We start from the raw sequence: 27,355 nt of genomic DNA on the forward strand, positions 1-27,355 counted from the left end.
AGCATATACAGATTTTCATAAATATTTTTATTTAAGAGTTATTTTTTATAGTCTAGGGAATGAAATTCAAGCTGAAAACCATGCGATTAGAATAATATTATAATGAAAGCACCCTGAATATTTATTATTTCATAATAACTGGCTGTTGAACCTCACAGAGGATTGAAATTATAAAAACACTATAATGTTGTAAACAAATATGTCTTTACAAATTTATTAAAATATAAATAGTACTTTCCAAAATATATCTATAAGGTTAATAAATCCATTCTAAAAAAACGTAAGTCATATATTAATTCATGATTAATTCCCTGGAGTGAATTAATATATTTCAAAATTTATCTATGAGCTAAATAAATTCTTCTAGACAATCTTATATCACATATTAATTCATGCTTAATTCCCTGGTGGTACATAAGGCATAATCACATTTTGATGTGTGGATTCCCGGAACTCTATTATTTTATTTCTCACTCCGTGTGATCGCCATAGGTCTTCAAAAGCCCGAACAATCTCTATGGCACCACCTCGGGATGGGATATTCCATCATCATAACGCTGACGTTTCTATTGCATGCCATGTGCCATTGCCACAAACCACCCTGATTCCCATTCCCATTCCCAATCTCCATTCCCTGGACTGCACTTTCGCATGCAATTAATATCATTTTTATGTTCTAATGACATTCGCTGCGCTGCATTTGGTGTGCGTTTAGGAGGAGGCGGGGCGTGGAGGTGGGAGTGGGTCCCCCGAAAAAACCATCATCGCTCAAAACGGCGTGTCGGGCACGAATCTTTCAAGTTGTAAAAACGCCATTAAATTGGCAGCGAAGTGCATGCCAGCCAGCCGCGATGATGATGATCACTCAGAGGAGGAGCGGTCCGGGTTCGGCTCTTGGCCATAAACAACTCAGAAACTTGGAATAAATATATCAGACATTGCGTAGGGCGCTATGAAGTTGGCCCATTAAAAGGGGTCCGAGACCCTGGCCACATTTAATTCACTTTATTGACTTTAATTAATTTGTATGTTTTTATTTCGATTTTAGTCAAAAATGTCCCGTTCGCTCACATTTTCGCTCTTTTGTTGTAAATATCATAAATATTTCAATGCTGCTGCTGGCTGCCATAAAATGTTTTTGTGGAAAAGTAATAAAGCTAAAAGTGTATAAATAAGTGTTGTAGAAAGCGGTGGTGGGTGTATTTCATGCTGTGGCCGCTACTGTTCCAGCCACGATTGGAATCTTAATGGTCAATAAAAGCTAATTAAATGTTTTTAATATAGTCTGCTTGCTGGGCTCTTTCGAAGGGAGCGTGCTCTCGAAAGGGTTAAATAGAATGGGAATGGGAATAGGAATGATCGATCAAAACACTGGAAATTGTTGCATAAATCAACACGCAGAGATTATCCGTAAGATACAAGATACCGCTGTGAGTGTGTGCATGTGTGTGTGTGTGGGCGCCCCGGCAATTGGCTCACGCACACCACAAAGCTATTTTAATTGTCTGCAGTTCGAATCGGGGAGCCCACTCTCATCCTACAACCACATCCATATCCCTGGGTTCGTCGTTGACAGCAACCGAAAAGGCGAGGAGCAATTGCTACACGTTCCAAAACTATATGCATAATAAAAAAAAATTTATTTAAATTCAATTTAATAAAATCATTGTTAGAAATTATTTTGGATTGTCCAATAATGTCTGGATCCATGGAAGAAAACATAGATTCAATATGGAGATTTTTTTCCGATATACCTTACCTAATGTATTGGGGTCTAAAAGAGAAATTCTTGCATCTATTGTGGTGCCGAAAAATTAAAAATATTTAATAAACGGGTTCTTTAATCTTCATATTATTCATTATCTATTAAACAATGTATGACTGAAAAGTATGCAATACTTTTTACAAACAAATAATTATTTCTGATAAAGGATTTTCAACTTTAGTGGGGAAAATGTGATACAAACATACAAATATATTTTTTATATTTTTTAAATATTAAATTTAAGTTAAGTTCTTAGTCAAGTAGTTTCACAATTTTATCAGAGTTGATTAAATGTATTTTAAATTTAAACTTGTTACTAGATCTTGATGGAGTAAAATCCTAAGTAGTTTTTAAGACCCAAAAATGTGAGGAATATTTAATATTTTACTTTCTTATCCGTTTAAAAACAAACTCTTTAATTAGCACAAATACTTTCAATTGCATAACTGGCACTGCTTTTATTTCAGTGTTGTTACTCCCGTTCGTTTTCCCTACCCTTCAGTTTCCCCGTGCAGTTTCGAACCGCCTGCATCTCTTTAGCATCGACATCCGAAACGACGACGTCGTTCTGCGTTGACTTCTTGGCTGCCGTTTGAGTGGTGCTCTCTGTCTGGGCTCCACTTGGGTTCCTTTGCCACTTTCCCCTTGGATTTTCCCCCGGATTTTCCACACCCTTTGCCCCGTTGGGCCACCACTCGCTAGCTGGCTCTTCGTCAAACACAACAAATCGTTTTCATTGCCGGGCAAAAGCATTTTCAAAATTGATGCGGTGTCTGCGTTTAGGTGGAAAATTGAATTTTCATTTTCATTTTCATTTCGCTCTGGCCCCGTCGTCTGTCGTAATGCTTGATGCTGATGCTTGGGGTGTGTTAACTTAAATTTGATGAGGTTGAGGTATTTAAATAAATTGTTGCATGCGTTCTGTTTGACATTTTGTTATTTTCGCCGTTGATTGGTGGAGTTGGCCGCCCCGGGGAAAATGTCACCCGCAGTCGGCTCATTTTTGGGTCTATCTATAAGTAAGTGGTCCCATTTTTGTGCACCTGACTTGGTAGACAAATTTCTTTTCTAAATCTATTGTCGGCCATTTCAGAAATTGGGTTGTTGTTTTAGAGGATATTTTAAATCTTCTATTAAACTATAAATGCAAGAAATAGAGGCGAAAATGTTAAATATTTAAAATTAAAGTTTTTAAAGGTACAAAAAACATAATAAAAATGAAAATGTATGCATCACATTTTTGGAATATTCTTTTTTTAGATGTTATAGATTTAGACGTGGGATACCTCTATAAATTTGTGGTGGAATTCCCTAATAAACAACATTAAATAATTTCTGTTATCGAGGGTCAAAATTTTAACCCATTTTTATGTTGGAATTTTCCGTATTTCCAAAGGCTTTCAGAATGGGAACTCAAAACATGACTTCTAACTTTCATAACTTGAGTAATTCAATTCCGATTTAGACGTGGGATACCTTTATGAATTTGTGGATAAATTCTTTAATAATAAAACTTAAGTTAGTTCTTGTATACGAGGGTCAAAATTTTAACCCATTTTCATGTTCGAATTTTCCGTTTTTCCAAAGGCTTTCAGAATGGGCACCCAAAACTGGACTTCTAACTTTCATAACTTTGGTAATTAAAGCCCGATTTAGACGTGAGATACCTCTATGAATTTGTGGTGGAATTATCTAATAAACTGCATTAAATAATTTCTGTTATATGATGGTCAAAACTTTAACCCATTTTCATTTTCGATTTTTTCGTATTTCCAATGGGTTTCATAATGGGAACTGGACTGCTTACTTTGATAACTTGGTTAATTGAAGTCCGATTTAGACGTGGCATACCTCTATGGATTTGTGATCTAATAATATAACAAATATATTTATTTTAAATAGGTGTCCAATTTTAAACCCATTTTCATGTTCCAACGGCTCTCAGAATGTTACTAATTTCATTAAGTTGTACTTTACGATTTATCATTCAGCCAAGGGTATCGGTTACTCTCAACCTTTAACTTTTAACTGCCCATTAAGTCGCTGATAAATCTTAAATCAATTATAAGGCGTTTGATGAATTTACCCAAAGCATCTTGAATCTTGGCTAAATTGTCTGAGCGCCAGACAAGAGCCCATCAGTCGCGATTCACAAGACTCAATCAGAAGGCCAGACATTCCTAATTGCGGATGGGCATGGTGGGTGGGGATTCTCATTAGGTTATCTCTGCCCATGGCTGGGGGCAGTAAATAGAGTCATCAGCAGTCGATAAACGATATCGGATCATCACATTTATATTGCTGCTGATTAATGAAAGGCAAAGGCAACGTCGAGGGCAAAGGCAAACGCAAACGCGACTTTTAAAACGTCAACTGCCGTCGGCTGTCGTTCATTTAATTGCTGCCTCTCGACGACAAAGCTGTAAAGTAAGTCAAAGAAGCGGCAGCAGGAGGAGCTGTGGCTGGAGCTGGACCATCCCGTCAGGAGCAGCTGGAGCAGCCTCGTCCTCCTGCTCCCCCGATCTCCTCCTGCTTTTCCAACTCATGTTGCTGCCGGGGATGTTGCGATGTTGCTGCTGCTCCTGTTGCTCGTGGAGCTCCCAACTCATTGTCTCTTCTCGCCCTGCCTGTCGGCACTTAAACGACTGGCTGCAACATTCTTCGCTGACAACGCAGTAATTAAAATTCAATTGCAATTAAAAGTGCGCACGCAAAACGGGCAACGACAAACAAAATGAGGGCCAGGGGGCTGCCAAAGACGCCCTGGAGGGGAAGGGCGCTAGGCCAAGAATAAAAATAAGATCGAGTAACTTGACAGCCATCGAGTGAACCGAATGCTTGCTACCCTGTAAATAATCTTCCCAAAAAGATACATTGATGGTAAAATGTTTCAAACGAATCAAACACAGACCTCGGGTTAACTGAATGTCAAAATTTCTAGCACGCCTTAAATTTATGTATAAAATAAGAAATTTGTTTCAGTGGTTTTTTATAGACGAGTTTGTAATAGTATTTTTATTGATTAGAAATCAGAAACAAAATAGGACCCAAATATTCCGAAATATTTTCTTTTCAATTAAAAATGCTTGGATAATATATCTTTCATTTCCTGGAATTTAAATGAATAGAGCCACTTTACAGAGCATATATTATATTGCCATCGATTTTATTATAAAATAAAAGGATGGGCTATTATTATTACATTTAAAGATTCTTAAGACCAAAATTTAAGTCGCAGAACTAACGAGAATGTTAATTAATTTCATTAGATATTAAATATTGGTCCTTTGTATAATTTTTATAAAGTGTTATTATTGAGGAAAATGGTATATTAAAATATTTAACTTTACAAACTGATATGCCCCTGGAGTTCTTTGACTACCGGGTATGGAAATTTGTCGCAACGCCAACTTTTAGCCCCTTGGAGCCGCGCAGTTGCCCAAGACAATTGTCGATTGCCTCCACTGGTGGCCTGGATTTGGATTGCCTGCCCTGTCATCGTCTTTGGCCGCATCCTCCGATCCCTGCTCCATCTGCATCCCTCCACTCTGCCATATCCAGTTTCGCAACTCGCGATTCGCATTTCGCTTTTTCCGCGGGCGCATTCTTGCGTAGGCGTTTGACGTGCCGCTGATTAGCCGGCAGTTCGCAAGTGCCCAGTTCTGAGTTCCAAGTTCCCAGTTCTCAGCACTTGGCACTCGGGGAAGGGAATCGGCATGGGATCGGCATAGGAATCGGAATCGGAATGGAATCGCTATCCCAAACGCCGCCATATGCGGACACTCGAGACCCGGGCTTCAAACACTTTTAGGGCGAATTAGCCAGCACAACAAACATTTGCTGAGCAGGTCTGGGAATCCAACTGCCAAGTAGACCAAGGGCCTGGCGATTTCGCGTTTTAATTGCCGCTGCCTCTGTTGCCTTTTCTCCAGATACTTTTTTTTTGTCCCTCTGTCGCAAGCAATGTTCGTGGAAATGTGCAGGAATTTGTATTTTTTATTGCCCCGGCGATTGCATGTCAAGAATAAAAGCGAAAATGAATGCAAATATAATTTTTAATTAATTAAGGCAAGAGATATTGCTGGTCGAAAGCAGAAATCCATAAAAACATTTTGCTTTAGTTGGCATTGGGCGTTGGAGTTCTCGGGAATTTCTGTTTCGCTCTGTTTCGAGTGTCAGCGTATTATTTTTAAATGCAAAATTAAAGGGAAATTGCAAGCAATTATGCATATATCGAGTGCAAATTCGGTTTTATGCTAAAAATCAATTGAGAGAATGTCATTTTGTATTTATATATCGCAAATTGTAATTGCAATATGTTAAATATTTCACAAAGAATTCGCAACAACGTGGAAATGCGAATCAGTTCATGGCAAAAGTGTAGCGAGTGAGCAGCCTGCCGCTGCTATTTATGATAATTGTTTTTCGGTTCATTAATTTATTGTGGGCACTGTTTGGCATGCGATCAACACAGAACTCCTCCGTCGCGGAGAGGCGGCCAATGCAGATAATTAATTACAGGCTGCGTTTAAATACAATTTCTGCTTTATTATTTGCCCATTTTAATATGCCTGATGCACGGAAAGAAATTGTGTAGCTTTTGGTTGTTTAATAATTCTTAGGTAAAATAAACTTACAAAAAATAATAAAATTATTCTCTAATTTATTACAAATATTTTAATCAATTATTCAAGTTCATTCAATACTCAATTTTTTTTAGTATATCTTTATTATGCCCCCAAAAATAGAATTTTCTAACTGTTTGTTCCCCTTTAAAATCCAAATAATTATGATTTTAGAATTGTTAATCACTGTTGTAAAAAAATATATCTCAAGGAAAGTGAAACTAGTATCCGATATCCTATAAGTTGTTTCACACCTAATATTCTTTTTCAAATTTATATATCCTTTTACTTAAGAAAATATAATTTTTGACCAGTCCTCGCATTTTTACCGTAAGGCAAAAATGGGATTTACAATTTGGTCGAAAATTATCTTATTTTTAGCGGTTTTTTAATTGTAGTTTGTCCAAATCAAGGCGTACCACTAAAAGACCTACTGTTTTGGACAGCTTGAAACCTCTGCTAACAATCCCGATTGGTTTAAGAAAATTTTATTTTTTGACCAATTTTTGGATTTTTTGTAAGGGGTTACATCATATTTTTTGCGAAAAATTGCAAAAAAAAAAAATTCTGACCTTGAATGTCAAGAGATTGGAAATTAAATTACGAGCTCAACAAGGTATGACATTCATCATTCTGACCTTTATTTACATTATGCCAGTAAAAATATTGAAAAATGGAATTGAAAATTTGGTCAGAAATGCTCTTATTTTTAGCGGTTTTTCAATCGTAGAATAGCCTAAACAAGGCGTACAGCAAAAAGACCTACTGTTTTGAGCAGCTTTTAACCTATGCTAATGATCCAAATCACTTTAAAGAAAATTTATATTTTGACTAATTTTCGCATTTTTTATAAGGGGTTAAGTCACTTGTTTTTGGCAAAAATGGCAAATTATTAAAATTTGTCAGATTTTAATGCAAAGCGATTGGAACTTAAATAACGAGCTCAACGAGCTATGACAGTCCTCATTCTGACTTTTATTTGCAAAATGTGAGCCAAAACACTGAATTTTTAGAGCGAAAAAAGGGACTCAGATTTTAGTCAAAAAATCTCCTATTTTTAGCTGTTATTTAATCGAAGCTTAGCCAAATCAAGGCGTACAGCTAAAAGTTATACAAACAAATAATATTCCCTAGACATTCGACATTAAAAGAATATCTATCGCTTTGCTTAAAGATCTTTAGATAATTATTTTGGCATTCAAAATGTTTGCTCCCCTAATTTTTCTCTCTGCACTCAGTTCATGATCTGGGCTATAGTCCCGCATAATTGTCACGCCGCATTTGTGAAATAATTCTTAAATAATTTCATCAATTACGTCGCCCAGCTGCACAGTGTCGGTCGCTTTGGCTGCCTTTGCTGATTTTACTTTTTTCTCCGCTGTTTTTCCGCAGCTCCTGCTGCCTTCGTTGCCATTTCAATTATGTTGATATTTATTTTCATATTTAATTTAACACGGGCAGCGGCCAAGGGAGCGATAGAGAAGGAGTGCCAAACGCGAAAAAGAAACGGCTGCATTTGGAAAATCCATTTTACAGTAAAAACCGCATGCATTATTTAATTTTTAAGTGAAATCAATTACAAGCTCGTTGGCCATATAACCAGGGGCGCTAGGGGCTGGGGGCTGGGGGCGTGGCAGGTCGGCCCAGGGGGGGGGGGGCGGGGTGTCTGGTCTGGGCAGGGCTTTTGATGTTAAATGCCAGCCGCCGTCGGCGGTGCCATCGAATGTTGTTGTTTTATCGGTGGATGCTGCTGCTGCAAAATGCGTGTGTGGGGGCGACGGAAGTGCGCATAAATGCAATTGCAGTCGAATAAATAAATAAAAATATTTTGTGCCATTAAATTTCAATTAATAACAAGGCAAACACACACACGAGCGCCGCATCAGTTGCCGCGGCGCGTCGACTTTTTCAGTCTTTCGGTCTTTCGGTCCTCAGTGCAATATTAATACATTTTGGCAGCGGTGCGTGCACGGCGCGCTGATTGCCGCAAGCCCATGAAATTAAGTCACAAATTAATTAATTAATGCAATCAATACGTTGGACATTTGCATTGCCGTCGCTGCAATCGATGTCACTGCATGTGGGCAACATCGCAATATGCAATTTGCAATTACAATTATGCCTTGCCTGACTGCCGTAGCAGTAGTTTCTTGCACTCTAAATATAGTCTCAACTGGGCCATTAAGGTCGCCAGTTTTACACTGAGGGAATGGATGATAACCCTATTGAGCTTGGGTTTTTAGAATAATAATAATATTTGTAATTGCAGGGGTGTGTTGCTTGGTAACAAACTCAATCTCTTAGAAGGAAAGTTACCCGAAAGCAACCCTGTGGAAAATATGTTTCTGAAAAAGGAAAATATATTATAAATAGTATTTGCGAAAATCGCAACATCCTTAGCAAGCTTGGATTATTATTTTAACAATATCTGTACTTACAAGTCAGGGTTGCTTAATATCAAAATAAATATTTTAAAGGAAGGAAATGTTTAATGAGTTCACCAACTATTTTAAGGGAAAGTTATACTAAATGGAGAAAATGTTGAATGAGTTTACCAATTGTAAAAAAAGTTCTTTAATACATAGGTACGTATACTTCTCAGGAAAAGGATTTTTTAGTCCAGGAAATTTTTTAACTTCCGTATTGGTGAATTCTTATAAATATTGTTTTCAAAATTTCAACATCTATAACAAGCTTGGGATTTTATTATAATAATATAATAAATAAAAAAAAATCATTCAAGAAAAGTCGCCTGAAGTAACATAGAGATAAAGGTTTTCGAGCTACAACAATGTGTTCTAAAATATATCAAAATAATCCCTGAAAATATTTTTTGGTTTCAGAAAAGCTTTGATTCTCTGCTCAGGTAAGTTTCCTAAACGTTATATTTTCAAATATCACAAACATCATATTTCTGAGTGCACAAATTGCCTTCGCCCAAGTCGGGACCTCTTCGCACACAATCAAACGCCCCAACAGGAGTCGAGCACGCCATGGCGAACATAATTTTTTAATGGACTTTTAATGTCTGTCGCTTGTGCGCGGGGGGAAATGGAAAACGAACGCGAGTGTGTGAGTGTGTAAGCGCCTTGCTTTCGCAAAGCTTTTTTCGGGGTCAGTTTTTGGGGCTGCCGGGGCACAATTAGCGACAGTTTGTCCCCGACATGTGTAAACCAGCGAGAGAGGTGGGCTTTCCCGGCCATTCGTGTGCCCGGCTGTCAAGTTATAAGTCGACGCCTCGCCTGGGCGGCAGTCAATTAGAGAGCAACAAGGCTCCGTTGTTTTTAAACTGCCAATAAGTTGGCATTATGATAGTCGCGGCTAATGGGTCCGAGTGAAACGGGTTTTCATAAATGAGTGCTTGGGAAACTCAGACCCAGGTTCCATGAAAATCTAATAAAGTAGGTATATAGTGTTTTTTGGTTCTAGCTTATGGCAACGCGCCATTTATTATATTAATAAAAAACTGTTGACTATTTTTAAATAATTTTCAATTATTACTCATAAGCAATTATTGCTCAAAAAATTCCAAGGATCTCAAGGTTTTAAAAATTTTCTATTCATTAATTTTTTAACTCTAACTACAGATGAGTTGCAGAATTCGCGGCTGGTATATTTTCAAAGCCACAGACAAGTCAAAATGTTTATGTAACCCCTTTTTTTACCATATAATTGAATACTTTTGAAGCGTTTTTTTTTGGCGCCGATAAATAAAGTATCGTTTGAATTCGCTTAACCGATTGAGTTGTTGTAGCTGTACAAATAGGTGGCGCTTTTTAATGATGCCCGTGTAGGTGGCGCTGCTCTTTTCTTGTCAAGCTTCGGAGTATTTTTTTTTGTCGTAGTAAGGCGAATTCGCTCGAAGCGGTTAAATTTCGAACTAGGCCGGGCGAATTCGTACAAGGTTGAATTATTCAAAGCATACTTTCTAGCGCCACCTGAGCGCCAACTTTGAATTTTTTTTACAAAGACAATGAACCTTTGTTATTGCTTCTTTATAAATAAATATAAGGTTCTTATTTTCAATTACAGTTTCAAGAACTTCCCCAAAAACAATGGACGTAATATATTTGGTTTATATTTTTCGCATTTCCATAATATGCACTTTTATTGCGATTTGCTGTATGCATCGAATATTTGAGTTACTGCTCCCTTCGAACACTCGATTATAGATTTATGTGGTAGCGTATTTATATAGACACATATAAAACTATAGTATATAGTATAGTATATATATATATTGATCGGGGATCTTAGGGCACATCCATAAACTAACGATAGTGATAATAATTCCGATTTCACACCGCACAATGGAAACAATCATACTTTTTATTGGATCAACGGGCACATACTCAGGTAATGCGGTGTCAATCAATCAATCAATCAATATCTGAAGCCAAATCAATGAGTGTATTTGGGGTTAGTACTTTAACTTAAACGTATTAAATTTGACTAGTTGAATTTGCTTTACACATTTTAAGGTTGCTTTTGCATTTGCTGTTTTCTGCTCTTTTCCGAATATACGTTTTTTAACATATTGCCAAGACTACAAACTAATTAACATTAAAGATTTGGAGTGCCGTTAACGTAGATGTAGACTTTAGCAAGAGAAATCGTTAAAGATATACTTTGTGATATTTACGTGTGTTGAGTATTTTGGATGTTAGATTGCTATTGTCGTATAAATTAGGACCACGTATAAATATAATACAGTAAACTAAGTAGTTAAATCTATGTCGAAAACTAAATTAAGAAACCTACAAGGTGTATGTACAAGAATATATTCTCTCTGATCTCGCTTCATCGCTTTTGGTCGGGATGAAACTGAAGCTCGTGTTTGTGGTCCATGGGTTTTTATTGGGTTTCTTGCGTAATCGTTGGGTTGTTCGAAGTGGGGGGCTATTCCGATCCTCCAGCTATCATATATTTACGTATAAATGCGTCAGTTTTGCGACAGACAACGAATACAGCAAACAACCATCAAACAGATGGTTAAATCCTCTTTTTTTTAATATATTTTTATCATTTAGACCTTGCTTTCGGGTCCATCGGCCACGTGTTTGAAGGCCAATCGAATGCGGGACAGGTAATGCGAGCATATATGTCCGTAGTTCTTGTTGTACCACTCCGGTGTCTTGCCCCTAAAAATAGGCAATTATTTGATTATTTTATTAATTTAAGAAGTATTTAAATAAAAACTCACTTGACATCCACTCTGGCCAGATGCATAACCCTGGATCTGCCGCTGCCACAGGGCTCAATGAGATACCTGGAGGCCAGGACCACGCCCCTTACCGCCCCGAAAAGAGGCTTGGCCTTGGCATGATCTATGGAGGTCTCCACTATAACGCAGGCACCGCGCGGCAAGTCGGTTTGCCAGGAACTAAAACAGGAAATTAGTATATTAATTAAATTAAATGTATTAAATAATTTAGAATATTCTAATCTTAACATACCGCAACACACAAAAGTCCGTGGAGAGCTGGCCGTCCAAGGCATACTGATAGATCTCCGTGCGATCGTCCAGTTTCTTGACCGTCTGGCACTGCAGCAAATTCGTGTCCCACGTGGCTCTTTGCTTGATCACGAACTCAAGGACCTCCCTTGGGGGTCCTTCGATCTCCGTGGTGCAGCGCCAGAGTCTCAGAGGATGACCATCGCCCACCTTCTTGTAGGCAATGTCCACATTGCTGTCATTCAGCGAGTTAACGCTAAACCAGCCGCGGGTTCTGAGGGGGATTGAAATAAATCATCAGAAATATATATTAAAATCATGCATAAGGATTTAAATTTAATTGTAATTAAGAGGAAGCAATTACTGAATTTTAAGTGGTTATTTTGAATTTAGTGGATAGTAAAATTATATATTTATTCAGACAAGAACATTTATATTTAATTGTAATAAAGAGAAAACAATTACTAAATGTTAAAAATTCAATTTAACTTTGGTGGACAGTAATATAATGATAAAGGTTTATTTTAACAAGAACCTTTCTTAAAAAAATAAAACAAAAAGTTAAATTTTTCTGTATTATTATCATAGTTATTATTAGTCCAACGAATTTAATTTCACATTAACCTCTTCAGACTGATAACAAACTAGAACCTAGCGGATAAACAATTTATAAACATATTTATATAATCTCTAAATGTAAATCAAGGGTTTCATAACTCTGCTTTTAGTCATAACCTGATATATCATATTAAAAAACTCACTTTTCGCGACCCTCCTTGATGGTGGCACTGGTGCACTCGTAGAGGTATCCCCGCCAGTTGTGGAACTGCATGCCCTCGCCGAGGGCCTCCAGGGGCAGGGGCTTCGACTCCTCCATGTAGCTGAAGTTGCACTTGGCCAGCTTCTCCTTGGCGGCCGTGTAGATCTGCTTGTAGTGCTCGATCATGAAGGAGAGGCACTCGTGCGAGGCCTTGGCCTCGGCCAGCTCCTTCATGTCCGGCATGCCGGATCCCTTGCCCTTGCGACGTGGCGAGGCGGACACGGAGGCGGAACCCGTCGAGATGGACGAGTGGAAGATGGATTGGGCCAGGCACACGCCCAGGTTGTTGCTGGTCATCTGGTTCTGCTGCGAGTTGGCCGCCACAATGGTGAGGAACTCGAGAAGCACGTACAGGATCTCCCGGTTCTCGTCGGGCAGCAGGAGCACGGCACACTGCACCGCATCCAGACGCACTTCGGCGGGGAGATCTGGGGATAAATAGCACCAATGAGAATTTTATAATATTGTTTTTAGGATGAACTTGTATTTATTTCTTTACAAAAATTATAGAAAAATTTGAAATTGTAGTTCTGATAATATGGAAAACCAACTCTTTGTATCCTTTTCTAATTTGCTTTTTTAAGAAAAGGATAATTTAAAATATTTTGAAATATGTTATTCATATTTTTCTTTTAAAAGTGATGTTAATTTAAACTTCTATGCAATTCTTTTAAGTGTATTTATCTACTTACGTTGAAAGATCGCCACAAAGGTCTCGGACATCTTGGTGGTCAGCAGGGATTCGGGCAGCTCGCGGAAATACTGCTTCAGCATGTCGGCCACATCGTAGGCCTGCTGCAAATCGAAGACATCCATACACTCGGCGGTGGAGTCGGTAATTTCGATCTGTTCGCGCAGCTTGATGATCCTGGACTTTCCTCCACTTTTCCGGAAGATTCCCACCTGGTCGAGGGCATTCAGCTGCAGCCAACGGAAGGCAGCTCGCACGGCCATCGGAAGGGTTTGGCCACTGCGCTGCAGGACCATCAGGAGCGGCACGCCGAACACCTTTTTGTCCTTATAGTCCGGCATCTTGATCTTTTTGATGAACTTGGGCAGTTCCCAGTTCCAGCCGGATCGATGGGACGGGCAGTATCGCTCCATGTGTCCAGTCAAGGTGACCAGGGCCAGTTTCCGGATTATCTGCAGTTGACCCGCTGACATGGCGGCAAAGGGCATGCCACCCGCATCCTCCTGCAGTGGCTCGATTTTCTTGGAGAAACACTTGCGGAATATCATATTGGGGCGCTCCTCCATCTGGAAACTGTGCCAACGCACCACCGGCTGTCGCTTGGAGCCACCATTTGTGGCGCCACCACCAGCCTGATCTTCATCATTCTTGGGTTCCTTTCTCGAGGTGCTTCGCGAGCGGAAAGATGAGGAGCGTAAACCTTCGCGTTTCTTGGGATCCTTGCCCAAATTCAGGGAACCCCCGCGTGTCAACTTCTTGACCTTGACCTCTGTGGTATTGGAATTGGCGTCCTTAATGAGGAGCTTCCTTCCCTGATGGCACTCCGAGTCGGAATGGGCACCTATATCATCCACCTTGCCCGTGCGCTGCAGGAATCTTCGGGCCTTGGAGGGTTTCCTCAGTGACAATTTGCCCCCCGTCGAGGACTCCTGACTGTCGCTGTAGTAGGACGAGGAATCATCGGACTTGCCCTCCTTCAGCTGCGACATGGGACTGGAGAAGAAGTGCAGCGGGCTGGTCCTCATCGAGCGGGGAGTGGTGGGCGTCCTCTTGGGGCTGGAGCGATTGGGACTCAGGTAGTTGTCACTGTGACTGGGCACTTTGAGGTCGTTGCCGAAGAACGGCGCCTTGGGGAATGTGTGCATGGGGCTCAAGGCCGATGGTGAGGGCGGGGTGGAATAAACGGCATCCGGTTTGCGCAGACTACTCCGCTGGCCAAATTGCGAGAGGTCCAGCTCGGTGGGTCCACTGATAACCACATTCTCGCGATTCTGTCGCTTGCGACGTCGCGTCTTGATGGACTCCATTCTCCTCAGCAGGGCTATGGCTTGATCCTTGAACCGCTCGCTGCCCGTTCTCCTCAAGCGACCGCCATCGGAGCCCTCGCCCAGGGAGGAGCCATCGGTGGCCGCGCCACCACCACTGGCCTTGCTGCAGCCGGGAATCACCAGCGTGATGCCGGCACCATCCTCCTCGAATCGATCCGGACTGGACTCCTTCGACGAGCTCTCCGTCTTCTCCACGTTCAGGCTCAGCAATCCCGGAGGCGGCAGCTCCAGGCCCATCTCCCCGATCCGCGACCAGCGGCGAATGTGCGGTTGGAATGTCCAGTGCTCGCTCAGGGCGAAGTTCTCATCATCCGATTCCTCCTTTTGCTGAGAGATGGTAATTAATGAAGAAAAAGTGGCAAGAAAATATGTAATAGGTTGAGTAATTATAATCTAAAAAAAAATAATGTAAAATTAAATAATAAAACAGAATAGTTAAATGGTAAAATTAACCAATATGGATAGTTATGTAACTATCAGAACTAGTTTGCAATTAAACTTTGTAGTAAATATTTAAATGTTGCGTTCATTACTCTTTAATAGTAGGAATACTACTACCAGTAAATCACTATTGCTTAAAGTTTAATTACTATAATTACTATAATGGCAAAATAACTATTTTAACAACTATTACTATAATCGTTTATAGTAAAAATACTATTATTCCCATATTACTTTAACTTTTTGTAGTAAAAGTAGTAATATTACTTTATTACTGCAGGTACTTATGGTAACTTTACTATTAAATAGACACGTGATTTTGTTCTGTGGTTCTAAGAGTAGCTATTTCCTTGGTAAAATTGATAATTTAATTGGTTGGGTCCATTTAACTATTATATTGTTCTAATCGATCAAAGGATTTTTTGTGTGTTGCTTCTTTAAGATCAAGGATAAGTTTCTTTTTATCTTACCTGTGGTGTTTGCGGCTTGTGGGACTGGTCCAGCCGCATGGTGGCACAACGATTGAGGACGCAGAGCCGGCGGTAGAGGGACTGCAGCTGATCGTTCTCGAGATTGGTGTGATCTTTGGCTACATTGTTCAGATCGATCGGGAACTGATGATCTGCAAAGGGATTAAGCGAGTGTTTAAAAGGACTCCTAATAGCTGGTTAAGAGTATGTGTATTTTTGCGACTGCACGTCTCGACGACGCGTGAAATTCTAATTGAGAAACCTGAAAAGTCGAACGCCCATGGCGCCAGCGATCATTAAACGGGTACGAGTCGGGTTGCCTCGGTATATACGATACATGGTAGTCTGCCATCGGGCAGCTGAGTTTTCACAGCGTTTTTCCACATATTTGCGTGGCCAATTCGCACGTAGGAAATCAAGTTCCAAGGCGACCGCCGCCTCGTCCACAAAAAAAATATTAAAAAAAACTATATAGAAAAGAAAAGATTATACCCAGACGTTTACACATGTCGCGACGCGTCACACAAATACGAATAAAGCAGCGAATACTGCAGATACAGATACATTCGCATCTGCAGCTGCAGATAATACTGCTCGACATCCGTAGGATGCACTGCGTACTGCGTACTGGGGATCTGAATACTCGATGCCTGGAAAAGCTGCATTGTTTGCACAAATATTGTTAGTATTACAACAATATTTTGTTCTTCTTGGGAAGCCATTCATGGTTTGTTGAACTTTCGGCTCTAAAGTAACGCCCCAACTCGTTTCTTTCTCTCCTTTCACGATGGAAGCTTTTTATAGTTTTGTTTACGCTCCTCCAGCGCCATTCTTTTCCTACTCTTGGCCCTGCTGCGTATTTATAAGACCATTTCGGATGCTCCTCTTCAAACAGTCAAGTGTTCGGTGTGTTTGGTTTCTAATTGAGGGAAAAAAGCTGGTGTAAACAAATTGAGGAAGTGTGCCAGTGCCACCAAGTGTTCGATAACCCATTGGGAGTTACGATCCAGTACAATCCGCTGACGTCAGAAGGAGATTATTCGGGATGTCGGTGTAATTCTCAGCTTTTTGTTTTTTTTCCCCCCGAGGCTTTTCACAGTTTACACGAGACTGTTCAGAGGGGTTGGGCATGCATTCATTTATTGGGCCAATTATATGATTAATCTTTTTTCTCAGCCAATGACGCAGATTGCACTGAAATTCGAATGTAATTAGGAGCAATTTATGGTTGTTTTGGGGAAATATAGAAGCAATTAGCCTGGAATCTAAATTAGGATGCAGATTTCATTCGAATATAGAACTTTATGGGGTCTCCACGAAATAATTATTGTTTAGACTTGGCTGATGTTTCAATAAAGTCTTTGCAAGGAAAGCAAATTAACAAAGAAAGTACATTTAGACGATTTTAAGAATTGAAACAGAGTGGGAATCTCTTTTGAAAATACGTGATACTTTATGGGATCAGCAGTGATTTATTTTCACCACTCCCCAAGTTCCGTTTCTTGGCTTTTGGCTCCCAGGAGAACCGGTTGTTTTGGACCAAAAAATCGATTGCCTTGGCAAGCCTCATGAGCTCTTATTGCCCTCTTAAGCACTCCCATATGATCCTGGCCTGGCGCAGGTCACACCCTCGAATTAAGTCTGCCACTTTCGGTGAGTAATGTGAGTGCAAGAAGTGAACAAAAGGCAAACAAAGGCTGGGGGGAAAATGCTCCATCCTCAGTCCCTCGTCTTGGTTTTTTCTGTTTTCTTTGGTTTGTCCTGGGTTCCTGGGCAAATTAACAGTCGCTTACAGCCGAAACACCTCCTTTCAGCGGCAGCACAAGTCCCAATACCCCGGGCCAAATCAAATGACAGAGCAGCGAGCAACTTACACACCTACGGCATTTTAATTTGCCGAGCCAAAAGCCCCAAAGAATCCACCAAATGCTGTGGAAATTTGAGCGGCAATCTGCGCATGCGCCGCTGCCTTGTTTACACGAAACTCATTAAAATACGCATTTATCATGTTGTCCCCGGTCAGGGAAAGATGGTCATGCAGATGGGTTTTGGGTTTGGGTTTGGGATTGGAATCGGAATTGAAACCTGGTCTTGGAGACCTGCGATGGGTTGGGCTCCAGTTTAAATGTGCGCACAAATTATTTCATAAGTCGGGAATTTACGTTTTGGTTTCTATCACTTAAAAAATAATATTAAATAAAAGTCTTTAAGCAGTCTGAATTTTAAAGAATTTTTTTTTTCGTTTAAAAGGAAAAAGGCAACTAAAAGGGTTTCAAGTTCAAGCATGGTCAAATTATTTTGATTGGAGCTTTAAATATATCTATATATAGCAATCAGAAAATTAAAATAAAATTCATGTTGAATCCCTAAGTTTTTCTGAGTGCACCTTCCAACTCGTTGGTTCTGGTCTTGAATTTATGCAATACAATTCGCATATTTCAAGGTCGGCGACAGGGCGCCTGCGGACATGCCCAAATTGCAGGCTCTCCATTTCAGATTCACTTTTTGGTCTTTCGCGTTTTATTCTTGAGCTGGCTTTTTGGCCATAATTCACATGAAGTCGGCGAACTTTTTTGGCTTAAGAATGTACTTTTCGGGTCTGTTTGTTTGAGTCTCTGCAGATTCGCGCGGCTCATCAATCTGCGAGGCCTCCAGGCGTTAAATGCGTTGCGACAAATGCTCTGGAGAAGGGTCGACTTCGCTTGCGATTAAGGAAATCAAATAAATATGCAGCCTGCGCAGGGTTCAATGAACTGATACTAACATTTTGGCTGGCGGTTGTAGTTTTGGGTAGCCCCTTCTTCAAAGGCCAAAGCCCTTTTAAACGAAATATCCAAAAAAAAAAAAGGGGAAAAAACCGAAACCATTTTAATTTTCGGTTCTGTGCGGAGTTTTTTATACGAAGGTGGTCCTCATAAATTCTTTTGGGCTGCGTGTCCTTTAGCCTTTTATTATATTTTATTGGAGTTTGGCTGCTTCACGAGTTTTTGCAGGCCTCTCCTGCGTTTTTTTGCTGTGCGTTGCTTTGGGTTAAATTCTTAAGATTGCCCTGATCTGGTAGGTAGGCGTTGCTGGGCTTTCGTTTTCGCCTGAAAGGACTTGGATAGAAGTGGATCGGATTCGGGATCCAAGGGATCCCATCAGCCTAATTGTTGTCGCGGTTTGTGCCGCGTGTTTGGGATATCAAATTCACTATCATGTCGAGGGCAGCTCTTTGTCTGCCGATGGTGTTGAAACCCTTAGACGTTGTGAGGCGGCACTTAAATTGTTCTCGAATGTTGCCACGTCATAAATGTTTTGTCTTTAACCTCCTTTTTTATTTCTCCTACTTGGACTTGGGGCAGTGGCAGTGGCAGTGGCGAAAGTGAAAGTTCGTGTAATACAATTAATAAACTGCCACTTGGAGAGCGTTAAACACACAAGACTAAATGGCGGGCATGTTGGTCAAGTGCCTCGGTCGCTGTTTCTGCCGCTGCTGCTGCGTCACCGCCGATGACGAGACCATCAATTACCGACCACCAGCCTGCCACGCCCCCAGGGCAAAAGCACGCTGGCACGACATGCACTGGGGGAAAAAAGGGGCTACGAAAGTCACGTGAAAATTGGTTTCAATTGGGTGAAAACTGCTATAGCCATATGACAATGCCTTAAATTTCTCCCAACAGGATTTTATTTTAAAAAGTCATGACAACCTATGCATTCTCTGCATACCCTGCATGTCTTAATTTATATATCACTCCAACTTTTTCCTTTAGACTGCCGAGTAAATTTTAATAAATTGATATTTAAGCAAGTGTCAAAGTGCCGTAAGTCTTTTAATTTAAATGGTATATTGCTGTGTCTTCCTAAAAATTTTCAGTATTTGTTTAACCAATATTTTCTTCACAGTGTAGTAAGATTTAAGTAATTGTCACTTTTAATTTAAATTGTTAAGTACTAATTGTACACTTTTCTTCTGAATTTCTTTTACCATTTCTAACGTTTTTTATAGCAGTGCAGCGCAAAACGGAAGTGCGTAGTAGGGGTTACTTTGGGGAGGTGGATCTGGATGTGGTTCGAACTTACCTTCGTACATCTGTGCATATTGCGGAAAACCTGCAGCTCGCAGCCATTTGCAAGCCTCCACAGCTTCGATTTCTGCAAGAGGAAAAGAGGGAAGAGAAAATCCAGGATGAATATGCGTTTCCAGCGAATGAAATTAATTGTAATTAAGTTTTCCGAACGCATCCTTTTTGCCCAACCAAATTCGATCCGGCCGCACTGCGAAACCAATTAAACACCGGTATGGCCCAGAAGAAGCCGTCACCAAAGTCTGGCCATTGTCCGCGGATTTTTCAGGGTCACTTGATGGATTACGTTGTAAACCCACCGAACGGAGTTGACGGCTTAAAATTATGTGCCTGCGGTAGTTCAGGGTCTTAAATTGTGTTTTTCGTTCGACTCCACTTTGGGTTAAAGTCGCATGAAAGTAAAAGTCTCGGAGAAATGGGACTTTAAGAGATGAAGACAGATTTTGCCAGCTCAGAGGGATAAAATTGCTTATTTATGCCGAGCTAATTTGAGACAAGGACAGGCCAAAGAACGCATTGAACCGCAAATAAGAAATGTAAGTCATACTTTTTTATGAGCCCAAGACCGCAATGAATTCAAATCGAATTCCATCCAGTTGGCCTGAAACAAAGGCGGCCAAAGGCACTTGGCCTTAGCTATTTTAAATGCTAATCTGTTTTTGCTTTTTTTGTATCCACAGCTTGGCTCAATTCGAGTAACAGGATCTGGCGACAGGGCTATTGATTTTTAATCAGGCTGAGCGACAACATGAAACAGTTTCCGGCTGCTTACTGCCAGCAGGAAAATATGAACCTATGTGGAAAGGCGGGAGAACGGGAAAGGCGGGGGGTTTGTGGCTGAGTGAATTATTATTGAGTTTTGCAAGCGATTAACTTGCACGAGGATGGCAATACCTATAGCTACAGCTATACCTACACCCATTCCTATAGCGATTGTGGGAGCACCTGTCCGGGTTTCCTTTACCCAGTGTCTCCGCAGCTATTTATAAACGAGAGCAACCCCTCGGACATCGATTTATGCTGCTGGCATTCTGACAGCTGCTCGCCGGACGCATGACCCGCTTCCAGGGGATCCGGATCTTGGCAGCGGGCCAGGTCCCCAGTACTCATATGTACTCATGTTGGAGCGACAGGCCGCTTGACCTGACCCAAGGAACTGCGGGTAAGTGGGCTTAGGTATTCGATTATGCATGCAAATTGCGGGCGAAAATAGCGCAACATATGGTATTGCATGTCTATGATTGGGACGATTACCCAATCAACTTGGGTTACTCTATTTATAAATAACAAAATCATTTTGGCTCCAGCTCCAATTGTAAAGTCATCCCTCATGAAATTAGCTCGATGTTTTTCAATTTCTTGAGGTTTTTTTTTGCTAAAGCCCCAAATTCTCTATTTAAAAATAATAAATCATAATTTTTGCTCCTACTTTTGTTTTCAAATCAACCTAAAGTTTTTTATTTTTGTTAATGCCTAAAGATACAATCAGTACTCTCATGCAAAAATGCAAATAGGATAATATGTGTTTTCTAAACCAATTAATGGTGCTATGACCTTTAAGACTTTGTTTTAATATTCTAAAAAAATTATACCAAACTCAATGTTAAGCTAATGATAAAATATTAAATAAATACTTAGTTGATTTTCCAGAACACTGCATATTTAAAAAAATACATTTTTAATTTTTAAAGGAAAGTTTTTAATTGAACGTGGCATTTAAAGTTTCCGCACTTGTTGCAATCAAGGTGTGAGTGGATATAATTACTATCCTGATCCCGCAATTGCAACTTTTGCGTTGGCAGTGTTATTTTTCTGTAAATGCCACTTGTGAGTGGTATAAATTGCGCATACGCCGCGTTGACGTTACAAACTCATCTAAAAGCCATTTAAAGCGAGTAAAACAATGTGGAGGTGTGTTTGTGTGTGCAAAAGGCTCACTCACAGCTTATTGCGTCAGGTTCAATATTTGTTCCTGTATACCCACACACACACACACATTGTACCGCCCAGTTGTTGTCCTTATTGTCCTTTGCTGCCCCATTTCCCCCCCCAACTCAACCCCCCTCCTGCCTTTTAAAAACATTTCCAAACAAGCAACGCGCAAATTCATGAACTTCACCTGCGCCCAGGATAATAATTATTCTGATGGACCCGAACATTGTGTGTGGGGGAGTTTTGGGGGCGTTCTGGAACATGAGACGATGCTGATCATCATCATCGGGGCTTCCATGATGCGGCGTTCTGACCTTAAGGCTAATTAAAAATATATAAAATGCCAAGCAGACTGCCTTTCGCGGGGGTGTTTAAAACAAAAACACACTCTTTTCAGTCTGGCGCTTTCGGTGAACTCTGCTCTTTAAATTGGCCGATGATTATCTAAGTGGTATTGAGTGTCATAGAATTATCCCATTTCCTGGAACCAGAAATAATGAGTTCTTCAAGGAACTATAAGATGTCTTCCAGAAACTCATATTTCTTATAATTATTTTCAAGGATTTTTAAAGGTTTCACCAAAGGAAGAATATTTGAAAAAACTTACATTTTCAAATGCTCTTTGAAACAAGCATAAGCAAATACATGAATATATAAAAAACAAATATTATGAAAAATATATCTTTGGTCTTAAACTGTTTGTTTTTCGCTAGGATTAAGTTCCCTAAAATTTCTGCTCTTCCTATCTTGTTCAATTTTCTCTGCCATTTATAAATGAATTAAACAAAGCTTGTCTTTGTTCTCCTGGCTTCACCACTTTGCATACATAATATTGTCTTTGCCCGAACTCGGGATTAATTGAATCCCCCTTTGCGCTGGCATAGTTTAAGCTTGTTGTTCACCAAATTTGTTTAAATTTTCAATTAAAATTTGCATTGATTTCAAGAGCCGCCCACCGAGACCGCAATGGGGTAAAAGTCAAACCAGCTGGCTGTTTCTGGTTTATGGTTTCTGTGGGGGATACCAAAAGGAAAGCAAGGGAAAGCCAGGGAAAGCAAAGGAAAGTGTCAATGAAAGCAAAGTTCCTAACACAATTGCCGTAGATTTTATCCTTCGCTCGGAAAATTCTGGCCCATTGTGTTGGTGTGTGTCACTGGCACGCCTTTCCACTCGACTGTCTGTGTGCGAGTGTGTGTGCTCCAGAAAAATGCAGCCAAGCTGAAAGAGATGACATTGTATGCGGATGACAGACAGCATCGTTCACCGACTTATGTTATGTAAAGGATCTGGCATCCATGGGACGCGTTGCTAGGGCTACAAAAGCCCCCGTTACGCACAGCTCAAACTTTTGGCCTAATATAATTAAATGGCCAGAACACATGATGTAAAAGCTTTGACCTCGGTTCGAACAACATTCTACCTTCTACACATAAATCGATTTCTGTTGACACTAATTGATAGCTAATTCAATTGCCACAGGCTCCCAAAACATTATTCAGCAATTTCATTAATTTCCCGCTAAACGGTTTCATTTGCCAATTATGCTGCCATATAAACAGTAAATTGCCTAGCCCCAGGAGCCAGAAACAATGCAATTTTACAGCGAATATTCAAATGAACCGAGTATGTTCGTTAGATAAATAATTGTCGTAGGTGTCGTGGCTTTAATTAATGGCCAAGTGGCCAAATGGCCAATGGCAAGCTGCGCGAATGCTTTATTGTCTGCCATTGCATTCGAATGTCAGGCGGAACATAAATTTCAGTCACCTTGTGGTTGCTTCCCATCAAAGAGAACGCTGGCCAAAGTGGATTATTAATTATAAATTGCAAACCAGAAATAGCCATCTACATAGGGTATACCCCTAAACAGTTGAACTGCCGCTTTTCAGTTGTGTTTTCGAAATAGAGTTGTTGGGCCCACATAAATAGACATGTGCACACTCCTTTCCTCTTCGCTGGGCACACAAAAGCCTGTTGCCTGGTGCCTGACTAAAGGATAAGGCTATTTATACATTTTCTGGGCCACAAGTGTGTGGCAGTGCTGCTCCCTTCTAGCCAACTCCCTTTTTTGGCCCTGCCAAATGCCTGCAACAAGTGGCATGGTGGAACGTCAGTTTAATTTGCTGTGAACTCAACGATGGGTGGAGCTGCTCACTTTCGCCTGGGGGCCACCATTTTGAGCCCTCAATGTAATTAGGGGCCAAGTAGCAGCGGCCCCTCGGGAATTCCTCGGCCAAATATAACAGATCATTGAGCTTTTAATGTGTTTTTAATGTCAGCTTATTATATGCGGCATATTTCCTGCTGGGCGCCCACTCGCACACAGTGAAAATAACCGAAATTCGCATTCGCAAGCAAAAATAATCAAACAATAACAGAAAAAACCAAAAAAAACAAGGCGGAATGGAAAGTTTATACATTGTTATAGGCCAAAAATGGCTTAGGGAAATTAAATGAAATTAAAGGGGAGAACTTGCTTGTGGCTTACAGGTGGCTGGTTATGAATTTTCCCCAAGGGTTTACCGAAATACAGAACAAGGAAATTTTAAGACACTGCCATAAAAATGCGTTTCCAATGGCCCATTCAGTTCTGTGTGTCATATTTGTATATCTTTTTGGTGGCACGAACCGTGGAGGCAGGTACGAGTTATAATTAAAACAATTTCCCGCATTTTTTACCCGTCCACGAGTATACATATTAATTGTATAATAATTTTTTTCCATTTATTACAGCACGCAAACAATTTTCTTTATTTAAATGAATGGCTCTGCTTGACTGGCGCGCAATTTCACTAGAGTGTAAAGAAAACGGCGAAACCGGTAGATGGTGATGATGATTATGATGGTCATAAGGCGGGGACATTGACTGACTGACTGACTGACTGACTGGATGACCGAATGATTGAATGGCTGACAGAATGCTGGTGACAGAGGGGCTGCTTGGGATCACTTGTTGCAGTTCCCCCTGCCGTATTAATACACATATTCCCAAACTAGCGGCGCGAATAATTCGATTTAAATGCGAGGCGTCGACTGATAAGTACAAGCTGTGCACTGGAAATAGCCATGCCCCGCATTCCCATTACCAAAAATAAACGGCTAAAATAGGCAGGGGGCTCTGTCGGTGGATGGGGGGATAAAGATCCCCTTGTGGGGTGCCGAAAAATCATAAACAGCCAATTGCTGGCCGTGCGAGTGGCGCGCGCGCATTCCAGGGAACCAGAAACACCATGATCCAGACTCGCATATTTCCATAATTGTAAACAATCATAACAAAGTATTTAATAATTTGCCAGCGGCCAGTGGGCAAAACAAATTTGCCCTTGAAGCAGGGCTACACTGGGCAAAAGGTTTAGCGAATCATAAATTGGCCAATCTATAAAGGTGCTTACTATGCAATGATCTAGCTTGAGAGAAAGAACTATATGTTATTATAATATTATGATGATCTTCTGTATTTTTAAATTTTATCTAATATCATAGGCACATTTTAACTTTCTTAAAAACAACACAAAAATATATCTAAGACCTTTAATAACTAGCTGAAGTTTATCATCTCATATCATAAATCATGATGATATATATGATTATTTAATTGGGTTAGAGACTTCAATTGATTTATTCTATTAACAATTATTGTCTGGTGTCCCAAATTCTAGCCCTATCTTCTCAAAAATATTTAAAAGTATTTTTAATTGCTTGCTGAAAGATAGTTCGCTACGTTTTTCCCAGTGAGCTGCCTTGGCGGTTGGTAAATGCCACCTTATGCTCACCTGCAATCTTGCGTTCGCGCATTTTCCGCCACAATGCCTCGGCCTTGCGTTTGGGCCAGTTCTCGAACTTCTGCGAGAAGCTCCTGAAGAACTTGTACTCCCGTATGGTGATGGACATGCGGCGTTGCATATTGGCCAGTTTGGGCAGCGCCGTCTTGAAAAGCACTCACAAATGTGGTTTTCCCGATAGAAAAGAATTAACTGATGTCCGCTCGAAGCGGATTTCTTGGATTGTTTACAGAAAACTACACCAAAATACACCCCATATCGAGCACACAATGCACATTCTTCTCTTTTTTCTATTTATTTTTTAATTGATATTTATTTTGTTTAGGTATTTATTTTGATTTGGGCTTTAAGTCGGCGGCGTCGACGCGCTCCACCCGAGTTTTCCCACTCGCTGCGGCCACGAAAATCGACAACCGTGCACGGCGCCTGTAAGAGCACTAATGAATTTGCAACGCGTTCGTTTTTCCCTCGGAAAATGGCGAGCCGAAGCTTGTCCGAAGCATCGGCAACCGAGCAGCGAAATGGGCGCACGGGGCGTATGAGCAACCCCGAACAACGGGGCGTATGAGCAACATGAATGTGCTGTTGCTCGTACTTCTTCATCAAGGGCCTCTAGGTATTGTTCGCCCAAATAGGCCGCAGAAAGGGCAACTTCCTGGCCCATGTTTCATGGGGACAGAAGAAGAGAGAGAGTTATCGGCCCGACAATCGCTTATTATTATTATTTCTGTGGTTAGTTGGCCAGGGCCACGGGCGAACAAATAAATAAATAAATGAATAACTGTCATGTTGATGATGCTTATTTCATTTCCATGTTCGCCAAAAGGACTCTCAGCTGATGTTTTAGTTGTATTTCTCTTTTTGTTTCACGAGGCATTCATTAAAATTTATACGTTGGCATGTGAAAGTTTCAAGACACCGAGATACAACCGCACCTGTTGCTCCACTGAAAGGTGTGGGCGGTGTGGCTGTGGGCGTGGCCGTTTGCTTTGTGCACAGTTGGCTTGGCACAGTTTTTTTTTTATTTTTCATTTTAGATATGTGTGTGCTGGAGTGTGCTCAAGGTTGAGCTTTTGCTCGGTTTTATGATTTATGGAGAGTTGAATAAATGGTATTATTGCGTCTGGAGGGGCTTTGATGATACAGCCGCACATCTGTTTGATATCACAAACAATTCTAATCGCTGAAGTGCAAGTCCATTGTTTTCACACAGCTGCAATTCGTTTGTTTAAGGATCACGGTTTGTCTTTGCAACTTGCACCGGGGAAATATTGCCATTTCGCTTTTATTGGAGGCGATTAATTGGATAAACAGGAAAATTATGAGCACAAATCATTGGCAAGTCACTCGGGTACATTATTTCTCATTAATCTACACCCACTTTTGTATTATTTCTGATTTTTGGGGTGTGTCTTGGTGCGGAAGACGGAACACATGCGCGCATATATTCCATAAGTCCGACGATGAGCAGATATGTGTATATAAAATAAAATATAAATGCGAGTAATTTGTACTTGTGCAACATCAGAGATATAAATCTTAATCTTTTCAATAAGATAAACAAAAGCAGAGCTGGCCACTTGGGAAGTTGGCTTCCGTTAAGAAACAACAATGAGCTCTACTTAAAGCCCGTCATTATTGACACACAGGGCTTATGGGCAATGCAATGCAATGGCACACATTAAATTGGCAGTATAAATACGCGTAAGTATACAAGATAAACCGACCGAAGGCCGCGACCTTTTCAGAGGGCACGTTGTCAGTGTCCAGAAAAACGTCACTGTAATGACGTCAGTGCGCGAGGAAATGACAGGCAAACATCCAGATAATGGTCATAAAATGACCATCTCTCGCTGCCTCTTATTTTGCCTATTTTTTTCGCCCATTTCTCCGCGTCATGACGTCATTGGCCGAGATTGCTACGAACTGCTTTGTATGTGCATAATTCGTTGGGGGCAGTCAGGCTGCAAAAGCGA

At 40.6% G+C, this 27,355-nt stretch overlaps 1 protein-coding gene across 4 annotated transcripts in view; it reads right to left on the reverse strand.

Annotated features, from left to right (window-relative positions):
• Positions 1 to 10,459: 10,459 nt before the first annotated feature.
• The window catches only part of LOC119545840 (rho GTPase-activating protein 7), a 98,244-nt gene continuing 81,348 nt past the window's right edge, over positions 10,460 to 27,355 (reverse strand). For 3 of the 4 annotated variants that reach the window (XM_037851803.1, XM_037851802.1, XM_037851804.1), the window contains 7 exons: positions 19,661 to 19,732; positions 15,596 to 15,747; positions 13,358 to 15,011; positions 12,607 to 13,093; positions 11,847 to 12,119; positions 11,594 to 11,773; positions 10,460 to 11,531 (listed from right to left, as the gene is read on the reverse strand). In XM_037851803.1, the coding sequence (XP_037707731.1) occupies positions 11,417 to 11,531; positions 11,594 to 11,773; positions 11,847 to 12,119; positions 12,607 to 13,093; positions 13,358 to 15,011; positions 15,596 to 15,747; positions 19,661 to 19,732 (2,933 nt within the window). In that variant the 3' untranslated portion in view covers positions 10,460 to 11,416. Of the gene's footprint in view, positions 11,532 to 11,593; positions 11,774 to 11,846; positions 12,120 to 12,606; positions 13,094 to 13,357; positions 15,012 to 15,595; positions 15,748 to 19,660; positions 19,733 to 25,370; positions 25,789 to 27,355 lie in introns of those variants that run through there. The other variant, XM_037851805.1, reaches the window with a different exon arrangement.

The sequence above is a fragment of the Drosophila subpulchrella genome, chromosome 3R, assembly GCF_014743375.2.
Source record: "Drosophila subpulchrella strain 33 F10 #4 breed RU33 chromosome 3R, RU_Dsub_v1.1 Primary Assembly, whole genome shotgun sequence".
NCBI lineage: Eukaryota > Metazoa > Arthropoda > Insecta > Diptera > Drosophilidae > Drosophila > Drosophila subpulchrella.